Here is a 22,716-nt window from a genome sequence, read left to right as displayed (position 1 = left end):
TGTTCTTACCCTGAGTTTCCTGCTAGCTGCTCTTTCTCTTTATCGTCTTCCTTTCTCACTTGTATTTTGTTCAGTTAATGGGTGCTTATGAAAATAAACTGTGGTCATATGGGTTTTCAATCTAATTGTAATTTTAGTGGAAGGGAAATGTACGTCAGAATCTCCCATTTTCTCATGTCTCAGTGAAAGGAAAACAACATAGTGCTGAGTCTTATGTCCTCACAACCTCCAGGATTCCTTCCTCAGATCTTTAATTTGTTCCCCCCATTCCACAAGTGTATCTTTTTTTATCTGCAGATTTTCTTCCCTTTGGTGTTGATTCCTTCTTTAGATGGTGACAGTTATTTTAAAAAATTAATTTCACATGTGAGAACATGAGAACCTGTAGGATTCTCAGCAAGTGAACATCACTTTCTTTTTTTATCGATTCTTTTCCATTATAAGTTATTACAAGGTATTGAATTTAATTCCCTGTGCTACACAGTAGGACCTTGTTCTTTATTTTATATATAGTAGTATGTATATATTAATCCCAAACTCCTAATTTATCCCTCCCCTTTCCTCTTTTGTTTGTTTTCTATGTCTGTGAGTCTATTTCTGTTTTGTAAATAAGTTCATTTGTGTCATATTTTAGATCCCACATGTAAGTGATATTATATGATATTTGTCTTTCTCTGTCTGACTTTGCTAGTATGATAATGTCCAGGTCCATCCATGTTGCTGCAATGGCATTATTTCATTCTTTTTTATGGTTGAGTAATATTCCATTGTATATATGTATCACATCTTCTTTATCCATTCCTCTGTTAATGGGCATTTAGGTTGCTTCCATGTCTTGGCTATTGTAAATAGTGCTGCAGTGAACATTGGGGTGTATGTATCTTTTCAAATTAGAGCTTGCATCTTTTCTGGATATGTGCCCAGGAGTGGGATTGCAGGATCATATGGTAACTCTATTTCTAGTTTTTTAAGGAGCCTCCATACTGTTCTCCATAGTGGCTGCACCAATTTACATTCCCATCAACATTGTAGGAGGGTTTCCTTTTCTCCACACCCTCTCCAGCATTTATTATTTGTAGACTTTTTGAGATGACTGTCGGACCAGTGTGAGGTAGGTGAACATCACATTCTTTTTTTTTTTTTTTTTTTTTTTTGCGGTATGCGGGCCTCTCACTGTTGTGGCCTCTCCCGTTGAGGAGCACAGGCTCCGGACGCGCAGACCCAGCGTCCATGGCTCATGGGCCCAGCCACTCTGCGGCATGCGGGATCCTCCCGGACCAGGGCACAAACCCGTGTCCCCTGCATCAGCAGGCGGACTCTCAACCACTGTGCCGCCAGGGAAGCCCAAATTCTTATAGTATCTGCCCACAGCTAGAAAATAAACTCAGGAAGTATTTTAATAGAGTTAAAGGTATATTTGGTTCATAGAAATATAATTTCTACTACATGCCTTAGGTAATCATAATCCTATTAGCTTAATGGAAAATAATATTGAGGACTATTTAGTTCTTGAACTTTATCTGTTTTGTCTTTTGTGTGTGTGTGTGTGTGTGTGTGTGTGTGTGTGTGTGTGTTAGCCACAAAATAAGCAATAGATAATGAATGCATGGCTCATCCTTATGCAAAACAACTCGACTCTATTAATATACTAATTGACATGCACCTAATTAGCAAGGTCATCTTATTGATAATGTGGTGTGGATAATTTATGTAGAGAGACAGAGAAAATAGTGGTACTAATTTTAGTGCTACTGCACCTGAATGTGGTTTGTCAAAAAGACTATATTTTCTCTCATCATGTTCAAAGTATTCCTCATCAAAATCTACAATATGATCATTTTTAGTATGCTTAAGATATGTAAACTATGCTAAGTTATGTCAATAAGATATTGATATATGTGATAAGGAAAGAGTCTATATGAGGGAAATCATCAGATTAAACACTGTAATTCTCTAATTTCTTTGCCTCCCACTTGTGTTTATGACTGTTCCATGTGGTAGAGTGTAGTTGCTAGTCATTTGGCCAGTGTTTAAGAACTAAGGCTGTACAACCCTAAAGACAACAAGGGCCCTGGGAGACTGTGAGCATGAATAAACATACAGAGTCTGGATACAGTTCAGGCTCAGTAAGATTATAATCCACCTCCTTTGTTTCATGGGCCATGTCTCTCAGTCTGGGTTCAGAGCACACATTGGAATGAGAATGAGGCTCTGGGCAGTTTGGATATTTATCTAGGCTGGTCTATTCCAACAGGTCCAGATGACATGGGGTGGTCATTTTGGGGGTGGGGTATGGATGTTTGGTGAAGGGGTGGGAGTGGTGGGAGCATTTTAGATGTGGCACAAAAGATAGTACTGGGAGAAAAGGGTAAGGTATTAAATAATTGGAGGTTTACTCCATCATGACCCCCTAACTTGTAGCTTTGTTGGTCCTGGATTAACCCTTTCTGATGATGCTCCAAGCAGAAACTTTAATATAGGCTTCCTGTTTTGTACCTCCATTTACTTTTCCCTTTTTTATAAATCTGGCTAGGTGGGTGACTGTTCTTGTTTCTGAAACTTTTATTTCTTTATAATGTTCTTTTGAATTCTTTTTCCATTATTATTCCTTTCTCCCAAATAGGTTTTGACTGGTATCATAATTCTATTCAAAGTAACTTTAAAACCCAATTTTTCTGCTTTGGAATTGGTCTTTTCCCTTTATTTTCTTCGACTCTGAATGCTGTCACTTAATGTGTTCCATATGTATGCTTTTTAGATAAATGTCTTCAATGAGTTACAAAGATAGTTTTATTTATTCATAGGTGTCTTGATCTCTGGCAAAGCTATTCTGTTTGAATCATGCGCCTAGAAAATAATTTTCCTGTCCTCTTCATACTAGTCAGATAGACATGAAGTAGTGAGATGATTGAATTCTTGGGAGAATATGGGATCCAGAAATAGGCAGTTATCTGAGCAAGATGCACAGCTCTGATAAATGGCAAAAGAGTGCCGAGAGTGGAACTTTTTTAGACCTTTCTTACTAAGGAGCTGTGCCTGCTCTGGTTGCATTCGCTCTTTTACTCTGCCTTTTATTATGGGTGTAATCGGACATCATTGTAAGATCTTTTATGAGTGGTGTTTTCTTTACAGCAGTTCTCACGTTTCTGTTTTCTTTGTTAAAAACTTCTAGGAACCACAGGAAATGTGTTATCATTCAGTGAAACAAGAGCACATCAGGTGGTTCAGCAGAAATCTGAGCAGTTCATGATTTATAATCAGAAGCAGCTCACGAGGATTTATCCTTCCGCCTACCGCATCGATTCCAGTAACTTCAACCCTCTGCCCTACTGGAACGCAGGTTGCCAGCTAGGTGTGTATGCCTCGGGGAGGAGCGGTTCTCCGTGTGTCTTGACTCTATGCTGCTGTCTTGCCTAATTCTCTTCAACTTTGAACTTGCACAGTGGCATTGAACTACCAGTCTGAAGGGCGAATGATGCAGTTAAATCGAGCCAAATTCAAGACAAATGGCAATTGCGGCTATGTCCTCAAACCCCAGCAGATGTGCAAAGGTGTGTTAATTTCATAGTCACAGCTGTGAACACAGGAGAGCTCTATTGAAGGAGCTCTGTGGAAAGTGTGATGCCTCTGTTTTGCAACATGATTTTTAAAAAAGAGATCCATTCGGTATTGAAATGTAAATAAAGAACTCTTGTCACAACTGTTTAATATTTGGGTAGCGTGATGTTTAGAATGTTCCGTGTGATGTTATGCACTTAAAGAGGGACATGGATAATAGCAGTGGGTTGTCACCTGAAATCCAGTGGTCCAGCATGATATTCACTAGGCATTATTTGTAAACTGAATGCTTTCAGAAACTCTCTAAGGGAGTATGAGTCTGAGACCTGCTGGCAAAATTGTAATAACACCTGAAACAATTTTATCAAGCCCTTTTTAGTCAGTTTATTCCAATTACAAAACTGTGCTAACAACGACAACAACAAAAGATAATGCAGTGTTATATCAAAAACACTTCCTTTGGGTTCTGCTCTTTAAAATTCTTTTTAAAATTTCCAAGTTGGATTTTTAACAGTTCAGATAAAAAACTGTTGACAGATGTGGCTTCAGAATTTTGTGCCCTGCGTTTTCTTGCTATGCTGTTTACTTAATTTCAGGTCTTCTTTCTGTTTATTATATTCACTCTATACCTGCAATAGTTTAGGACAGAAAATTCTGTGAATTTGACAACTGCTCCCCTTCTCTATACTATGGACATTCAAATAAAATGTTCCTCTTACCCCCTGCCTTGGTTGATAATTGCATCACAGACGCTTGTTTTAAATTGGTCCAATCTTCTGGCCTTTGGGAGCATAGATTCTAACAAAAAAACACAGCTATGGAAATGCCAGCTGGCATTGCCTTCAGGCAAAAGCCACACGGATAGTTATGTGATAATTTCTTTGCTTTAAGAAACAATATAGTAAGCCAGCATTTATTGTTTCTTTGTTCTACAAGTTTAAGTTATGTGGGGGTTTTGGGGGGGTGTATTTTTCCATGCTACCAAACCTAGGTTTTTAACCTCTGCTTTACTTGGCTTAGGTACTTTCAACCCTTTCTCTGGTGATCCACTTCCCGCCAACCCTAAGAAGCAGTTCATCCTGAAAGTGATTAGTGGACAGCAACTCCCCAAACCTCCAGATTCCATGTTTGGAGACCGAGGCGAGGTAAGCTGTATACGACCAAGTGGTTAATTATGTGATTTATTTTATTGTGTTTACATTTCATCTGAAATGTCTTAAGGGTTCTGTGTGTGTGTGTGTGTGTGTGTGTGTGTGTGTGTGTGTGTGTGTATGTGTGTTTGTAAATGAGCACTGACCTCAGCTCATCAGATATTAACTGACTTACTGGCAAAGCACACACAATTCTTTCTGGAGTGCAGTGCATCATCTATTTTGGAGGCATGAGTGCAATACAATTCAATTCACAATTCAAGACTGACACTGGCAATGCTAAATTGAGATGCAAGGAGCAATTTTGTTATTAATAGACACATTGCCTAGGAGAACATCTTAACCTTCCATCCGCCTCTCTCATCCGCTGTGACCCTCATCTCTGCTGCACATCAGCCACCTGCTTGCTCCCTGGCCACAGGCTGGCTCTTGCCTTGCTGCATTTCTGTTGCGTGATTTTAAAATGTCTCCCTCTGTGACCACAGCCTCTGCTCTTTCCAGAGCTTTCATTCCGTCATTCCCATTCCACCTGCTCTTGGCCTCCTTGGCCTCCATTTTCTCCCTACCTGTCAGCCCCTCCTCTGTTCATGTCCTTCCTCTCAGGAGTGGTCCATCACTTCAAGCTCTTTGCCACTCCCACCTGTTAAACTATCCTTTCTGGATCTGGAATGTCGATGGTGAAACCATGCAGCTCTGCAGTGGTCCCACCATCAACTCTGTCTCAAATCTCCACTGACCCACACGTAGTGCAGCACTGCCATCCCAACTCCACCTGATCAGTCCTCTATCCTATTCTCCACAGTGGCTATTTTCAACCTCGTCTCTCCTCAAACATTTGTTCTCATCACTTTCTCCAGTAGATGGCCCCGTGTCCTCCCTCTCAGAAAGTAGGAGCTTCAGGTGGGACCATGTCTTCCATCTGCATTGCCTTCAGCCTAATCCAAGCCAACATCATATCTTGGCAGTTCTGCTGCAGTAGCCTCCCAGCTCACTGGCCTCCCTGCTTCCAATTCTGTTCTCTCATCAGCAAGAATAGTTATTTTGGTAGTATCAGAAAGTTTATCCTTACTTCCTCTTCTTTCCATTTTTCTTTATTGTCTGCAAAAAGGAAGACTCACTTCCTATATTTTCCCCCAAACTTTTTATTTTGAAAAATTTCAAACCTCAGGAAAGTTGCAATAATAATAAAATGAACACCATATCTCCAGCATCTAGATTCACCAATTAACTCATTAAATTCTGTTACTTTTGCTTTATCTTCCTTTCATGTGTAAATGTGTGCATAAATATACATATACACATACTTATATACTTACCCACATGAAAGGGAGAAATAAAGCAAGTATTACAAAATTTAATTGTATATATGTGTGTATATATATGCATTTTCTTTTCTTTGGAGAGTCATTTGAGAGTAAGTTAACATCATGACCCCAATCCCTAAATACTTTAGCATTTGTCTCTAAGAACAAGAAGGTTATCCTGTATAACCACAATACAGTCGTTACACCCATGACATTTAATATCAGTACAATAGTATATTCTTTTCTGTTTTATTTTATTTTTTAGACCATCAGAACTTTATTCATATTTTTAAATTTTATTTTAAAAATTTTTATATAATTTTTATAGGTTACTGTCCATTTACAGTTATTACAAAATATTGGCTGTATTTCCCACGTTGTACAATACATCCTTGAGCCTATCCTATACCCAATAGTTTGTTGGTACACTAATGTTATCTAATATTAAATCTATATTCAATTTTTTCCCATTGTCCCCAAATTGTTCTTACATCTTCTTTTTTTCTTTTTAGATTCAGAATCCAATTAAGAATCACACATTGCTTTTAGTTGTCATTTCTCTTTGGTCTTTTAAAATATAAAACAGTTCTCCAGCTTTTGTTTTCATTATATTGATATTTTTTTAAATGTCCAAGCCAGTTGTGTCCAGAGTGTCCTTCAGTTTGGATTACCTGATTGTTTGTTCATGATTAGAATCAGACTAAACATATTTGGCAAGAATACTACATGGGAAATGTTTATCCTTCTCAGTGTATCATATCAGGGGCCATATTATGTCAGTTTATCCCAGGATTGATAATGTTACTTGGATAAGGAGGTTTCTTCCAGGTGTTTTTCACTGCATCGGTATTTCTTCATCTTTGTAATACATAGTCTGTGGGGTTAGAGTAATCATTTAAATGTATGAGGATTATCTTTCTTTTATTATTAAAATAAAATCCAACCTCCTTATTGTGGTTTATGAGGTTCTCTGTCAGGAGATTTTAACTCTTTTTTGAGCCATAGAACCCATTGGCGTCTGATGAGGCCTTTGAGCCCCTTCTCAGAATAATGTGTTTAAATGCGTAAAATAAAATAAAGGTACACAGGACAAATTATATTGAAATTCACTTATCAGTATATTAAAAACAAACTATGACATACAAATATGTATGCAATAAATAGCAGGATCTAGAGGGGGTTGAATAACTATTAGAATTTTGAAGTCGTGATGAGCATGGGTGAGACACAGAGATTTCTGCAACAGCTATAATGTGACTTGAAAACATCTGTGATTTCTGCCAGGCACAAAATTACAGTACTAATACTCTACTATTTGTGCTTTAGTCAGAGGCTAATGAAAATATAGTTTCTCCCCGCTCTAGTCCCCCTGAATTCTCAGCCTGTGACCTCTCACATTGTTCATGTCTCTGAGAATGAAATAATAATTTTTCTTTCTCCTAATCAGAAAATTGATTGTCATCTTTAATTTTCACCTTTTCTTTGCTCTCCACATCTACTCAATTAGCATCTCTTGGACATTCTACCTCCCAAATCTCTCCCTAATCTTGCTACCACTATCCAGTTCCATTCTCCCAGCATGTCACCTGGATTACAGCATGATGAAGCAGACACTGTTATCTTAGGGTTACAGATGAGGAAACTGAAGGACAGACAGTTACACGACTTGCCAAAGTCCAGCACAGGAACCAAGTGTTGAAGCAGGAAGTTGTTCTTCAAGCCTGGGGCTTCTTGAATTCCTTAATTTAGCCTTAAATTAAGCCTCTCAAATGCCTTAAAATTAAGGCATTTAATTTTATTTTCCTTAGTCATATTCATTAGCTGTCCCCAAATCCAAGACTCCCAATGGTACAGTTTTACCACAGTGTTCTATTCTAAGGAAAAACTTCTAGCATCAGAGAATTAATGGAAAACGAGTAAACTTTAGCTGTGATTTATTTAGTAACCAAAAAGTGTGTCTCTCTACCTAATTGTCTCAAAGTGTTTTTCTATCATACCTGTAGCTCATATTCCAGGAAGCTCCCTCCAAAACTGTATTCTCCTTACTCTCCAAGGTCCTAAAAATATGTTTTCCCAGACTTCATATTTCTCTCCTTTCTGGGTTCCTTAGGATTTTATTCCTTCATTGCTACTTATCCAGTACTGGCACTCCAAAGAGAGCTTACAGATGACAAACAAAGCAGGATCCTTCTCCCAGAGGGCAGGGGATATGGGGGAGGTAAAGATGAGGAGGAGAGGAACTAAACACTCATATTTTTCTTTTGATTACCTTTTCATCTTTTTATTTTTAAATACTTTTAAATTTACATCATAGTACACAATTGATTTAACTACATTAAAGTGCACCAATCAAATGTGGATAACTTGATTAATTATTATGTAAGCAGATGAAGGTAGAACATATCCAGAACCCCCAGAAGGCTTCCGTCCACGCTCCCAGTCAGTATCTACTCACAGCCCTCCCCTGCCCCCATCAAATACCAGTCCCTGTCAAAACAGATTAATTTAGTCTGTGCTCAAGCTTTATGTAAATGGACTCTGACGGTATACACTCTTTCGTGTCTGGCTTGTTCCACATTATGGCTATGTAGCACAACTTTGTTATGTTTTCATTGCTGTGTAGTATTCATTAAATGAATATTCCACAGTTTATCCATCTTACTCATAATGGACATTTAGGTTGTCTCCAATGTGTGACTATTATGAATTCACCTGCTCTGAGCATTTCTGCATAGATAGATGCTCTCATTTCTGTTGGGTATATACCTTCAACTGGAGTTGAAGGTTCATCGGGTTAAGCTTTTGTAGCATTAGTAGATATTGGCAAAGAACAATGTAATCTTTTTTTAATTCCTGCTTCATAGTTGACTCTGTTGAATCTGGTACAATTTCTCTTTCTTAGTAAGCACCTAAATAAATGGGTTGCTGTTGATATGTGATATTTTGGCCAATATTCTTAAATTAACATGTGTAGAAATTTATCAGTTGTAGTAATACTTTCTTTATCTATATAGATCATTGATCCTTTTGTAGAAGTTGAAATTATCGGATTGCCCGTAGATTGTTGTAAAGATCAAACTCGCGTGGTAGATGACAATGGTAAGATTATAATCTCTGTTCACTTTTAATGAGGATGCTCTAGAAATAGAGTTTGCACTGAAAAAGAGAATTTGTCTACATGGAAGAGAAACAAATTTCTAAAATCTGTGACTGCCATCTGAGTTTTGTTAAGATTTTTCAACACATAAAACTAAGTAAATATGGTATTGATGCATGGTATATTTTGATGGATGTTGTAATCTAGGCTCTCAAGACTTCTGCTTTTGAAGCAAATGGTTTTTTCTAGTGAAATGAATGATATTTTAAAGATCTGGTTTAAAACTTCATGTAGGAAAAAGACTCGTTATATTTTTATGTTGTTTTCATGACATGAGTTGCCTCAAAGTTCTCATTTGTGAAGCCCACGTCCTAATGATTTCTCATTTTTTTCTGGAGCATGTACAACTGTAAAGGCAAGTGCAGCATGCTCTGGCAAGTTTACTTCTTGAATATGTACTTGTGGTGCATGGGCAGCGTTCTTCTGTTTTCGCCATCATGTAAAGAAAACTTTCTTTCCTCAAGCCTCATGTCTTTTTTTAGTAATCTTCTAAGGTTGTATTTATTCATACATATGACAAACATTATGGCATGCCTGTTTTTCTCAATCTCTAGTCCTTAATACTGAAAAAAATCTAAACCCCAATCCTCAAAACGTTTGGGAAATTAGAGGTTCCTAAAGAGACCTTAAGAGGAGTTTAAGGAAAGGAATTTGAGGGTTCAAAAGTAGTACAAACCTGTTACCTAGGAAATAACATGCTTAAAATAAGCAAACTTCCCATACTGCATTTTCCTACCAATGCTCAATATATTTTTCTTTTGGTCTCAGAAATAATTGAGATGTCATCACTAAGTCAACAAAAAGTATCTCTTCTCTTGTTCAGGAGGGACATCTCAATGATTTTCAGTCCATAATTATTTCATTAGCTAACGCATTAGGGTTAAGTGGCTGATGCCTCCTGAATGCATACATTTAATAACATGAATTTTCATTTTTAGAAAAGAAAAACAAACTTACAGAGTACTTGAATTTTTATCAGTTTAATTATTTTATCTGAGAGAATTTTACCGAGAAATAAACGTGGTTTTGCCTTTTAGAATTTGTGTTGAATTATATGCCTTTCCTATTTATTTTCAGTAGCTATGAAAATATGTCATCTTTCATGTATTAAGGTCTTGCTTCATGAGAAGCCACTGGAAATCAGCAGTGCCTCGTCTCCTTTGGCTCTGTCACTAGCTGTATGATGTTAAGCATGTTATTTTCTCTGAACATCAGTTTTCTCAACTATAAAACGAGCATTATATTCCTATGTTAAAAAGTGAGCATAGGGCTTCCCTGGTGGCGCAGTGGTTGAGAGTCCGCCTGCCGATGCAGGGGACACGGGTTCATGCCCTGGTCTAGGAAGATCCCACATGCTGCGGAGCGGCTGGGCCCGTGAGCCATGGCCGCTGAGCCTGCGCGTCTGGAGCCTGTGCTCCGCAACGGGAGAGGCCACAACAGTGAAAGGCCCGTGTACCGAATTAAAAAAAAAAAAAAAAAGTGAGCATGGGTTACTTGTGTAATTTTTAAGAGTTATATATGTTTGAAAGTCAGTAATATATATTTTTTCTTAATTAGAAGAAAACCTCTGCCCTGCCACCCTTAGAGGATTACCATAAGAATTAAATAGGGTAGTAAATGTACCATAGCACTGAAACCTTACAAAATGCTTGCTGGTGATGCTTACAGCAGCAGAATCTTTGGTGGGTGAGAAGCATCATTCTACTGGGATGGGATGGGGGTGGGGGAGAGGACTCATTCTTTATTGCTTTTGCTAAAACATTATTCTTAGATCACTACTGTAGACACTTTTTGAGCTTATTGAAACATTCTGGTTATTGTCTAAAATAGCTTTCTCTACAATGCAATTTGGCATCAAAGATTATTAGAATTGATGTAATAATTTACAGGCAATTTCTTACCAATTATTTTCTAGCAATGGGGTAAATTCCAAGGCTTTATTTTAGTAAGGCATCCCGGGGTGGCTCAGTCATCTTCACAAGTTTAATAACCATTGCAAGCAATTTTCACTGTCTGCTTTGCAGATGTTGCTGCTAAATCATTTTTCGCCAATGCCTTTGCTTTTCTAATTTGTCTTTTCCTATTTCTCTGAGGATTTAACCCTGTGTGGGAAGAAACCCTCACATTTACAGTACACATGCCAGAAATAGCTTTGGTTCGATTCCTTGTGTGGGATCACGATCCAATTGGACGAGATTTTGTTGGGCAAAGAACTGTGACCTTTAGCAGCTTAGTGCCTGGTAAGTCTGGCTGGCCTTTTCTCTCTAGACTGACCATTCCTCCTCTTTGGAAGATTTAATATATGATATGTGATATATATGATACATGGCATATGATATATAAAATATGTGTTATATGATAATGTGAGTGTTAATATAAAGAACTATAGTATGGTCAGGTATTTAATTCTGTTGCACCCATGGGAAAGCCAAATGAAAGTTCAACTAAAAGGAAACTACTTTCTCTACTTTTATCAGGCTATCGGCATGTCTATTTGGAAGGACTGACAGAAGCATCCATTTTTGTCCACATAACAATCAATGAAATCTATGGAAAGGTAAGAAAGATCACAGGACTTAAAGCCACATGCAACAATAATATGGTCCTTAATAAAGTTTTCTAATTCATTGCATAAAAGGGAACGTGTATCTCGACAAGCTGTCTTTTTAACAGAAAACTCTAGTGAAGCCCAGCCCACACTGTGCTCAGTGTGCTCTCCTGCCCACAGGTCTCCATCCGTGTGTGCTCCTTCCTCTTTTTAGGGGTGTGTACTCATTCCCTCCACCTAGGGGCCCTCTCTGGGCTTAAAAAAATTGAGAAAGCGATTACTCTCTAGGGCAATCATTTGTTTGACTAAAACAGTAAAGATAGATTTACATATTTGCATTTTATTATAATCCTTAAAAAGACCCAGCTGGCTGCAGTGGGAAATGTAGTCTCAGATGTTTGAAGTACCTGTACTAACTGGGCTATGATCCCAGCCAGTTCTAGGCAGGATGCATTCATTTAATGCCATTGTATTCAACTGGAAACCTAAAAATCATGAATGAATTAAAAGCCACCCACAGGACTTAAAAGGAAGAGACCATAAAAGTGTATTCTAGCTCTTTGCTGATGCCAATTTCTTCATTGCAGAGCTCACTTGAGATTTACAAATCAATAGGCTGTCCTCTGGTAATGCCAAGTAATTGGGGACTTGGCCACTGGAATCAATTTTCAGGACTAGATGTGATTTGGAGGGACTGTAGCATTGACCAGGGCCTGGGAATGTCCAGTGCTCTTTATCAGAAGGTCTGCATTGCCTGGAGCTCCTCCTCCAGAGGTATATACATTCTCTGTGCTTCTGTTTCCTTATTTGTACATGTGGGGTAAAAATAGTACCTACTTCATAAACAAATACTTTATTTTTAAAAAGCTGCCTGGGGAGCTTCCCTGGTGGCGCAGTGGTTGAGAATCCGCCTGCTGATGCAGGAGACACGGGTTCGTGCCCTGGTCCGGGAAGATCCCACATGCCGCGGAGCAACTAAGCCCGTGAGCCATGGCTGCTAGGCCTGCGCGTCCGGAGCCTGTGCTCCGCAACGGAAGAGGCCACAACAGTGAGAGGCCCGCATACCGCAAAAAAAATAAAATAAAATAAATAAATAAATAAATAAATAAAAAGCTGCCTGGCACATAGTAAATGTGCAGAAATGTTGGCTAATATTAATATTATTAAAGACTATAATCCAACTGGCAGGTAGTGGACCAGTTTGGCCTGAAATAGGAGGTATGTGTTTATTCTCACATCCATCAGTTGGGAGGGGTGAGGTGCTAAGGATCCTAATTTCTAAGAGTGATAAAGTTTTATGACTTTCTGTGTTTAGTCCTGCGTTTCTATTTGTGCTTGTTGGGCTCTCTCCTCTGGCCTAAACATACACAAATATAAATGATCAAAAAATGATTTTTGAATTTCTAGGAATCCCAGGTGAACAAAACAGCATCTCTAGCACTTAACATGCTTGAGGGAAATAATAAAAATCAGTTTGTTAAAAACCTGAGCCAAGAAGGTGTTCTGTAGGACATGTGTTCCCTCTCCTAAATAAATGTCCATGTGTAAGTCATTTATTACTTTCAAGGTGTGTTTGGGTTGATATGCATAAACCACAACATGATGGTGGTGAACTGAGCAATGAATGAACTTGTGACTAAAAATCCAAAGTGGGAGAAAGGGTTTATAGACCATATGTGTTCTATAGAGCATATGTGTTCTATCTCCTTCTGTTTTTACTTGTGCAGCCTTCTTGAATGAGCCCAAATTGTGTTTTGTTGTGCTTTTTTCCCCCTTGCAGTGGAGCCCTTTAATACTCAACCCCAGTTACACTATATTGCACTTTCTAGGAGCTACAAAGGTAGTTTCTCAGCATGGTGCTTGGTTCTTGCTGGCGCGTTTCTCTTTCAGTGGTCATGGCGGCATGCTCTCTCACATCGCTCCATCTTCCTGCTTACCACTTTAAAACGTGCATCTGTTGCTTTAAGGTGGCTCAAGTTCATTATAGTCTTTTCACTGTGGAAACTCTTCCTACCACCTTGTCATCTTTGGGCAGGAAACTTGTGGGAAAGCTTGGTTGTGAAAATGGAAGGCTGCCTTCCTCCCAAAGTCAGGTTGATAAAATGTGCATGACGTTGTGCAAACATGCTGTGAGCTGCTGTTTTCTTGGTTTGAGTATTCTTCAGTGGCTGTGAGATTTCGTTTTGTATCCATTTTTCATGGAGCTGTCATTTAAAAGGCAAGCAGTTGACACAGTGGTATTTGCTTAACTTGTGCTTGGTCCTTTTGTGTCTTCAGAACAGACAGCTCCAAGGTCTGAAGGGGCTGTTCAATAAGAATCCCAGGCACAGCTCTTCAGAAAACAGTTCCCATTATGTTCGGAAGCGATCGATTGGAGATAGGATTCTGCGACGCACAGCCAGTGCTCCAGCCAAAGGCAGAAAAAAGAGCAAAATGGGCTTCCAAGAAATGGTAGAGATAAAGGATTCTGTGTCTGAGGCTGCAAGAGATCAAGATGGGGTCCTGAGAAGGACCCCACGGAGTTTGCAAGCACGCCCTGTCTCTATGCCTGTTGACAGAAGTCTTCTGGGGGCTCTGTCGCTGCCTATATCCGAAACTGCAAAAGACACAGAAGGAAAAGAGAACTCTCTGGGTAAGATGCTTTACTTTTCTCTAAGAATACACCCCTTTAAGGCCCATTTTGGTCCCTAATTACCATTATTACATGGCTGACATTTTGTAGTCAAAGTAAAATATACAGAAAAATAAATCATTACAGTACATTACAGTGTTACCTTTTAGACCATATTTTAAACTTTGGGGAGTGGGTGGTAAAAGAGCTATCTCCTAGTCACCTAAAGCCTCAAAATAACATTGACATCTGAAATTGACAGTGAGGGATCAGGTGTGATGGCAGGGAGCCTACGGGTCTATCAGGTACAACAGAGGGAGGTGAAACCTGCAAAATGTGAGCAGAGATCATGGTTTTCTAAGTGGGTACAATATTTACTGATTTTCTGAGGAGAAATAGAATTAAATTGACTTTTCTGAGGTTGAGTTTAGTTATATTTCTTTCCCACCATATAACATGTTTTCTTCAATTGGAAATGTTTATGGAGAAAGAGGAAAAGCCAGATGTTAAAAGTAATCCACCTTCTTCACTTGAGAAATCTTTGCTTCCTCAAGAGGTAGCTTATTAGCTGTTTTCCTATGGTCTCGTTTCCCTGACCCCGGATGTTGGCAGGGAAGGAAGCAGTCTGCAGCTCCTGTCCATTCATAGATTCCTCAGGCATAGGAACCAGGCATTACCCACCTTTTCCCCTAATTTGAGCATAATGCTTCACTCATATCAAGAACGTGATAAAGAGTGATATCTGCTTTACAGTGTACCAAAGAGCTCTTGCCTTGTGTCGGTGACTTTTCCCCCACCCTATTTTACATAATTTAAGCACTAAAACTGTGTCCATGTGAGGTCTCTGCAACAAATAAGTTTTAATTAAATCAAAATCACTTCAGACAGAAGAATGTGATACCTGTTTCTTTTAGCAAAATTCTTTCATCATACAATCTAATTTCAGCGATCTATTTTCTCACAAACACCACTTTGCTTGTATTGATTTTTACTGTAAGATATTGTAGGGAGACAAACCAATTTTTGAATGGTTTATTTGAAGGAGAAAAAATTTCAAACAAGTTTGAAATTTTGCTAAGAGCAGTATCAGAGAAGAGATGAAATATATGCTTTAAAATTTATTTCAAAACTCCATTTTGGGGGAAAGTAAACTATATATAAATATAAATAACTCCATTTTGGGGGGAAAATAAAGCAAAAGAAATTAGTAATAATTAATCCTGTAATGCCACAATTAAGATGTTACTACCATTAAGGTGAGTTAGAAAGCAACAGTTATGTTTCTTTCCTCCCTTTAAAAAACAGGAAATTTATATAAGTTATTCATATATATATATAGCATAATATATTTAATAATACTTAAATATAAAACTTATAAATATGGAGCAGTACACAACCATGCAATGATTCAAGTTATCATGTAGAAGAAAAGTTAAGTGGAAAAAATTAAGAATAAAAAATTGTATACATAATTCTATCCCTCTACAAAAGCTTACAGTGGCTATCTGAGTGGTAACATCATATAATATTTATTTTTTTCCTTATAATTTTGGGGTTTATCAAATTTTTATGATGAATTTTTTTAGTTAGGAAAATATTTAATAAAAAGCTAAACATATTTTCTTGATTCTCATAACTCAAAACATAAAATCCGTTAAAATAATGTGATTAAGAATACTTGAACACCTAATATCAATATTGTCTTAGCACTGTACTAAACAGGATGGGGTACCCCAAATTACTTTGAATTGTGTATTTTTATAGTTTTTCTTACTGTGCCTGATATCTTACTGCCTCTTTTAGGGGAGAATGCAATATGAATTTTATGTATTAAAACCAGAAAAATAGGATCAACGGAAAATCAGATATTAGCAATGGTATAAGATTGGTGACCAAGTCTTTATTTTTACATTTTAAAGTCAGCAGATACTGATATATTAATGCATCTATTGCACCCTCCAATTTGTTTTAGAAATTAATTGGTTAAAATTAGTATTTTACCAAAATGTTTTTCATAATGATTTGTGTGGGGTTTTATTTTTCTCTAACACATGTATAACTTTGAAAGCTTACAGTATCTTGCTTACAGGTACCACAATACTTTGTTTAACAGAGCTGTCTTGTTCTGTTTTTATTGCCATGCTTCTGTGTAGTACAAATCTGAATAGGAAACAACTTAAGGTAATCTTCACTGTAAAAGTATGGTAACTCATTGACATTTTTTTTTACAATGATTATTACATCCTTAGCTGATGTAATAGCTATTCAAAGGGAAGTTTCAGTGAAATTTTACCATTTATCCATCACACAGACACTTTGTTGCAAATCTATGCAATCCATAATTATATTGTCACAATGTAACAGATTTACATTTTCCATTTGTCTGTCTGAAGACAAACATGAGTGTTTGCAGGTCCTACATAAAGTGATACATGTCACTTAAAATATTGTTTGTTTCATTCAGCAGAAGATAAGGATGGCAGAAGAGATGGGAAGGCAAGTATAAAAGACCAACATTTTCCAAATTTCAGCAAAAAGTTATCTGCTTCCTCCAACGCTCTCCTCCACAAAGACATCAGCCACGGGGACTCTGCTGTTTCTACCGCCAACTTGTCAATCACAGAACAGTTGGTACCAGGTCCAAAGGGTGGGAGAACCAAATCAAATGTGTCAAGTGATCGCCAGGAACATCAGTGCACCAACAAATCCCTCTCCCCAAGGCAGCATTTGGCTTGTGACCCTGCAGTTAGCCTAACACAAGATCTGTGTGGTGTGAAAACCAAGGAAAACGGGAATTCTGGGGGCTTCATGGTAGGGAAAAGCGCATTGTCAGGAAGCATCCTTTCTCAAAGCAATCTGGAGATTAAGAAGCTGGAAGGTAATTGGGATAAGGGCAGAGCTGCAACATCCTTTTCTTTGTCAGACGTCTCTACGCTCTGTTCTGACATACCTGACTTACATTCCACTGCAATTCTCCAGGAGAGTGAAATTTCCCATCTTATTGATAATGTCACTTTGACAAATGAGAATGAGCCTGGCAGTTCCATCTCAGCACTGATTGGCCAGTTCGATGAGACCAGCGACCAGGTTAACACCACAGTTGTGTCTCATCTTCAGAGCCCCAGTGTGATAGCGGGCCATCCTCCCTTGCCTACCATGGACCTAAAAATGCCCTTCAAGCATGGCCTTTCCAGTGGAAAACCCAAGCCATCCTTCCTGTGCTCATCTCCTGAGCAGATTGCATTCTTGGGGCACGAGAACTCTGAATGCTCAACACATGCAGCTGTTTGTGAAACTATCTGCACTCCTGTCTCTAAAACTAAAGCAGATGATGACCGTTCTGGGAAGACCAAGACAGGGGCCATGGAACACGATCTGCCTCTGTCCTCTAATAATCCTCACTGCTGGTTACCAAAAAGCCCCACCCACAAAAAAGACTGGGAAATACTGAAGAACCACAGCCCTGCCACTTCCACTGACTTGACACTGAAAGATGTAATAGTGGATCCCAATCTCTGTTTAAATTCTGGGGAGAGCAGTCTCGTGGAAATGGATGGAGACTCCCAAAGTCTGCCTTTAACAACCTATGGATATAGGAGAGAGGGCACAAGTCACCTCACTTCTCCTTTAAAACTGAAATACAGTCAGGATGTGGTGGTGGAACATTTTCAAAGAGGCTTGAGAAATGGCTACTGTAAAGAGACTCTCCACTCTTCGGTCTCTGAAATATTCAACAGTAGTATTCAGGATGTCAAAAATCAAAATATTTCTCGTCTAGCCTATCCGGGTGCTGGTTTTATGCATAACCATTTCTCAGATTCATATGCAAAAAAGAACCAGACCCCTGAGCCCCTGTCTAGCGTTCAAGACATGCATGATCCTGCCCCCGAGCGGTCCACACACCCTCCTCTGCCTGCTCTGAAGCTGCCCAGTCCTTGCAAATCCAAAAGTCTGGGGGACTTAACATCAGAGGACATCGCCTGTAATTTTGAAAGCAAGTACCAGTGTATTAGTAAGAGCTTTGTTACAACTGGCATCAGAGACAAGAAGAGCGTAGCTGTGAAAACAAAGTCGTTAGAGCCTATAGATGCCCTGACCGAACAGCTGCGGAAGCTTGTGTCCTTTGACCAGGAAGACGGCTGCCAAGTGCTGTATTCCAAGCAAGATGTCAATCAGTTCCCCAGGGCACTGGTCAGAAAGTTGTCATCCAGAAGTCAGAGCAGAGTGCGCAATATTGCCAGTCGCGCCAAGGAAAAGCAGGAAGCCAACAAGCAGAAAAGTGTGAACCCCAGCCCTGTGGGAGGAGTGGTTCTTCGAAGCAAACCCTGCGCGCCGGCGCCCGCGGGGAACCGGCACTCCACCGGCTCGTACATCGCCGGCTACTTGCGGAGCGCCAAGGGCGGCTGCGGCGTGGAGGGCCGCGGTATCCCCGAGGGCGCGTGCGCAGCCCTGCGCTCCGGGCATGCAGACCAGTTCTGTTCACATCATTCCGTTTTGCAGACCGAGCCGAGCAGTGATGATAAACCAGAAATTTATTTCCTTTTGAGACTGTGAATTACATAAAGCTGCATTTTTTTTTTTTTTTTTTTTTTTTTACATTTTAAACAAGCTGCATTCTCACTGTTTACAAGATGTTCTGTAGAATGTCCGAGTTTTCAGTAAATATGGTCCTTGGCTTTGAGATGATTTTAAAATGTATTTTTAAACTTGTATTACCGTCTCCCTTTGACTCCATGTGTTCTTCTTGTTCATGCGTTTGTATATAGCTTCGGGTGACATTTCCCGTGTACCTGTCTGATCTTTCTCCCCTGAGGTGTAAACTCTATTGGTAAGATGTTTGTGCATGCCCTAGATGTGAAACTTCTCAGCAGCTTGGTTTCTACCGTCCGTATGTTTCACCAAAATGCTCTTTACTCTGTGTCCTCAGATCACAGTCACAAATGTAGTCATTTTTACTCTCTGTTAAGAGATTTTACAAAGGACAAAGGGATGAATTCTTTATTTTAAAGCCATTATCATTTTCCTTAGTTTTTGTTCTTTATTAAGAAGCCCAGATGCATTTTTGTAACTCAGTTAGATTAAAATAGTTAACTTACCTTTTAAGATTTCTCTATGCCACCCAGGAGAGTTCAAAGGAGATTGGTAGCTGCTTCCTCCACACCCTCTCATTTTTGAGTAGGCTTGTGAGGGTGTGAGGAATAAAGCAAACTTCTGTATATAAGGACAAAATTGTTTGTTTCACGTAAATTTTGTTACATATTTTTGCTAATGGCTTTGTATGTAACAAGAACACAGTTGCCAAGCTATTTGTTGTACTTTTGAATTTTCTGATTAAATTATAGACTGCAAATAATGGCTTTCAGAATGAGGGACTTCCAGCAGATGCTATAACAATAACAGCACAAATTGAAAACTTCCCAAAGCTTTCCAGAAAAGATATATTTTCTCATGATAAAACCCAAGTGAATAGATAATTAGAAGAAAGCTTTTCCCTTCAGGGAACCAAGTAACTATATTTTAGTACCAACATACATTATTTTCACTGTGAATCCATTTTTTATTGCATGTTCAGATGTCCCTCTGCTTTTTTGTAACATTAACTGCAATGATGTTCTTCTTGGAGTTCATGAAAATATAATTAAAGGAGATTTTTAAACACTTCGTGAATTTTTTTTTTTTTTTTTTTTTTTTTTTTTTGCAATTGAAGCTCATGTGATGCCTGTTGAGTAGGGAACCCGAAGCACTCAGAAATATTTGCCTTTTCATCTCTTTGCAGCAGAAGAGGTCACTTCTACAGGTACAGTTTTAAGCAGCATTTCATGTCTGAGTGTTTTCACTGTGCTTTAAAGACCATATTTGTAAGGCGACTTGAGAAGAAATTCAATGTAATGAGTTTATTTGCATTTGGTGATGATGTTGCTAGTTTAAAAATCCTTCCCAAATCCTGTGTGGGACAGGGGGGTGGGCGGGGGTGGAGGGTATGCAGGCAATGCAGGCAAGAGGCTGTATTTGGCAAATTAGGCCACCTGAATTTCTGTTGTGTGTGGGGAGAGTGGGGAGGAAAGCAGTTAGACTCTGCTTTCTCTCAGTTCCCAACCCTGAACTTCTCCCCAGTGCTGAGGGTCTTCCCCCTATTCTCTGGCAAGTCTGACTAGAGAAAGCCCTGTGACGTTTCAAAGTTCTCTCATTTGACTCTTTTCTTAGAGGCTGGATGGAATATTCCAAGCCTGGGCAGCGACAGGTGCCTGGGAGAGTTGCCTGCAACAGTGGCAGTATCCACAGAGGACACAGTAAATCTTCTTCTTATTTTTTTTTTTTTAGAATCAGCTATACGTGTATATATATATATATATATATCACCATATCCCCTCCCTCTTGTAAAGCTTCTTAACATAAATCTGATCAAGCCATCTTTCCCACTTAAAACCCTTTAGTGGATCCCCATCTCTTATGAAATAAGGTTCCATAGCCTTTGCATATAAGGTCTTTCTTCGATTCGGTACCTTAGTTTCTATAACCTGGTCTCCTCTGCCTTAGACTGCCCTTTCCTCCTTTACCCACTACGTTTTCCAAGATGTATCCTGGAGGGTCCTTTCCTCTAGAGAGCCTTCTCTGATTGTCATCTCCTCTTCCCTGGTTGTACCCAACCCATCAAGAATCTTTCAGCTCCATTTGGGGGCCTTTGACTGCCCTCGATTATATCAGTCTGTTCACTTGTATGCCTCCCCCACTAGACGTAGACCTCTCTGAGGGCACTGATTAGGCCTTGTGCCCTTTCCTACCTCAAGGCCTGGTAGTTATTTGTGTTCAGTAAATGTTTGATACATTGATGAATGAGAACTTAGGGAAAATGTGAGAGAAAACCAGTGTCTGCTGTCACAGTTTGTTGTGTGCAGGGAAGGAGGAGGAAGCACAGAATCTTGTTTCAAGTGTGGTGATGACTGAATATATCTTCGTTTCCCTTTAATTTTTTCATTTCCCTTTTTCCGTCCAGCCCATCTTTTTCTCTCCTTTTTAATTTAATATCTATTTAGTCATTTCCCATGAGTAAGAGTAGCTGACTTTTGTAAAGGATTCTGCAATTTAAAAATAGTTTTATATGTGGTGCATCTCCCTTGGTCCTTACAACAATTTTGTGAAGAGATGAGGTTATCACCATTTCATAGCTTCTGAAAATTAATCTCAGTGAACGTGTGATTTGCCCAAGGTCATGGGGCCTAGGAAATCACCAAGAAAGGTTGATCCAACTCCTACTTTGGTTCTCTTTCCTCTATATACCATTGCCTTTCCTGAAGACTTTAGTGCATATTTGGTTAGCATCCCTTCTGGGCTAGAGACTCAGCTGGCTGCTGGGATTATGAGAATAGGGACTTGTCTTTAGGGAGCCACCAGCTGGTAGAGATGCTGAGACATAATATATTGGTTTTGTTCCAAATGTCCAAACATTTCGAAACAATATTATGTATGGTAGTTGAAAATATAAGGAAAAAGAATTAGAAAGTTATGTTGCCATACATATGACATCCATGAAGAACCCAGTTTTTGAAAGTTAATAAACTTTATTTTTTAGAGCAGTTTTAGGATCATAGCAAAACTGAGCAGGAAGGACAGAAGTTTCCGCTATGCCCTCTGTTCCCACCCATACGGCCCCATCCACAACTTCCTCCACTGTTGACATCATCCGCTACAGTGGCTGCATTTACTACAGTTGATGAACCTACAATGACACATTGTTATCACCCAAAGTCCATTGTTAACATTAGGCTTCACTCTTGGTATTGCACATTTTGTGGGTATTGATGAATGTATAGTGATATATATCCACCGTTGTGATATCATCAGAATAGTTTCACTGCCCTAAAAATCCTTTATGCTCTGCCTGTTCATCTCTCCCTCCCTCCACCCCCAAGCCCTGGAGACCATTGATCTTTTTACTGTCTCCATAGTTTTTCCTTTTTCATAATGTCATATACTTGGAGCCATACAGCCTTTTCATATTGGCTTCTTTCACTTAGAAATACTCATTTAAATGTCCTCCAGGTCTTTTCATGTGTGATAGCTCTTTTCTTTTTTGTGTTGAATAGTATTCCATTGTCTGAATGTACTGCAGTTTATCCATTTACCTACTGAAGGACATCTTGGTTGCCTCTAAATTTTGGCATTTATGAATAAAGGTGCAATAAATATCAATGTGTAGGTTTTTGCATAGACATAAGTTTTCAACTCATTTAAGTAAGTACCAAGGAGCATGATTACTGGATCATATGGTAAGAGTATGTTTAGTTTCATAAGAAGCTGCCAAACTGTCTTCCAAAGTAGCTGTACCATTATGCCTTCCCACCAGCAATGAATGAGAGTTCCTATTGTTCCACATCCTTGCTAGCACT

The 22,716-nt window shown here is 39.0% G+C and overlaps 1 protein-coding gene across 1 annotated transcript in view; it reads left to right on the top strand.

Annotated features, from left to right (window-relative positions):
* PLCH1 (phospholipase C eta 1) overlaps positions 1–18,895 on the top strand; it is a 179,019-nt gene extending 160,124 nt beyond the window's left edge. The window contains exons 15-23 of the mRNA XM_067033895.1: positions 3,173–3,352; positions 3,444–3,551; positions 4,579–4,703; positions 9,028–9,112; positions 11,264–11,410; positions 11,648–11,727; positions 13,499–13,558; positions 13,996–14,350; positions 16,797–18,895. Of these exons, the coding sequence (XP_066889996.1) occupies positions 3,173–3,352; positions 3,444–3,551; positions 4,579–4,703; positions 9,028–9,112; positions 11,264–11,410; positions 11,648–11,727; positions 13,499–13,558; positions 13,996–14,350; positions 16,797–18,883 (3,227 nt within the window). The 3' untranslated portion in view covers positions 18,884–18,895. The remainder of the gene's footprint in view (positions 1–3,172; positions 3,353–3,443; positions 3,552–4,578; positions 4,704–9,027; positions 9,113–11,263; positions 11,411–11,647; positions 11,728–13,498; positions 13,559–13,995; positions 14,351–16,796) is intronic.
* The last annotated feature ends 3,821 nt before the right edge of the window (positions 18,896–22,716 follow it).

The sequence above is a fragment of the Kogia breviceps genome, chromosome 5 (assembly GCF_026419965.1).
Source record: "Kogia breviceps isolate mKogBre1 chromosome 5, mKogBre1 haplotype 1, whole genome shotgun sequence".
NCBI classification, from domain to species: Eukaryota; Metazoa; Chordata; class Mammalia; order Artiodactyla; family Physeteridae; genus Kogia; species Kogia breviceps.
Note: the sequence above shows the minus strand (reverse complement) of the source record. Positions and strands in the feature narration are given on the sequence as shown.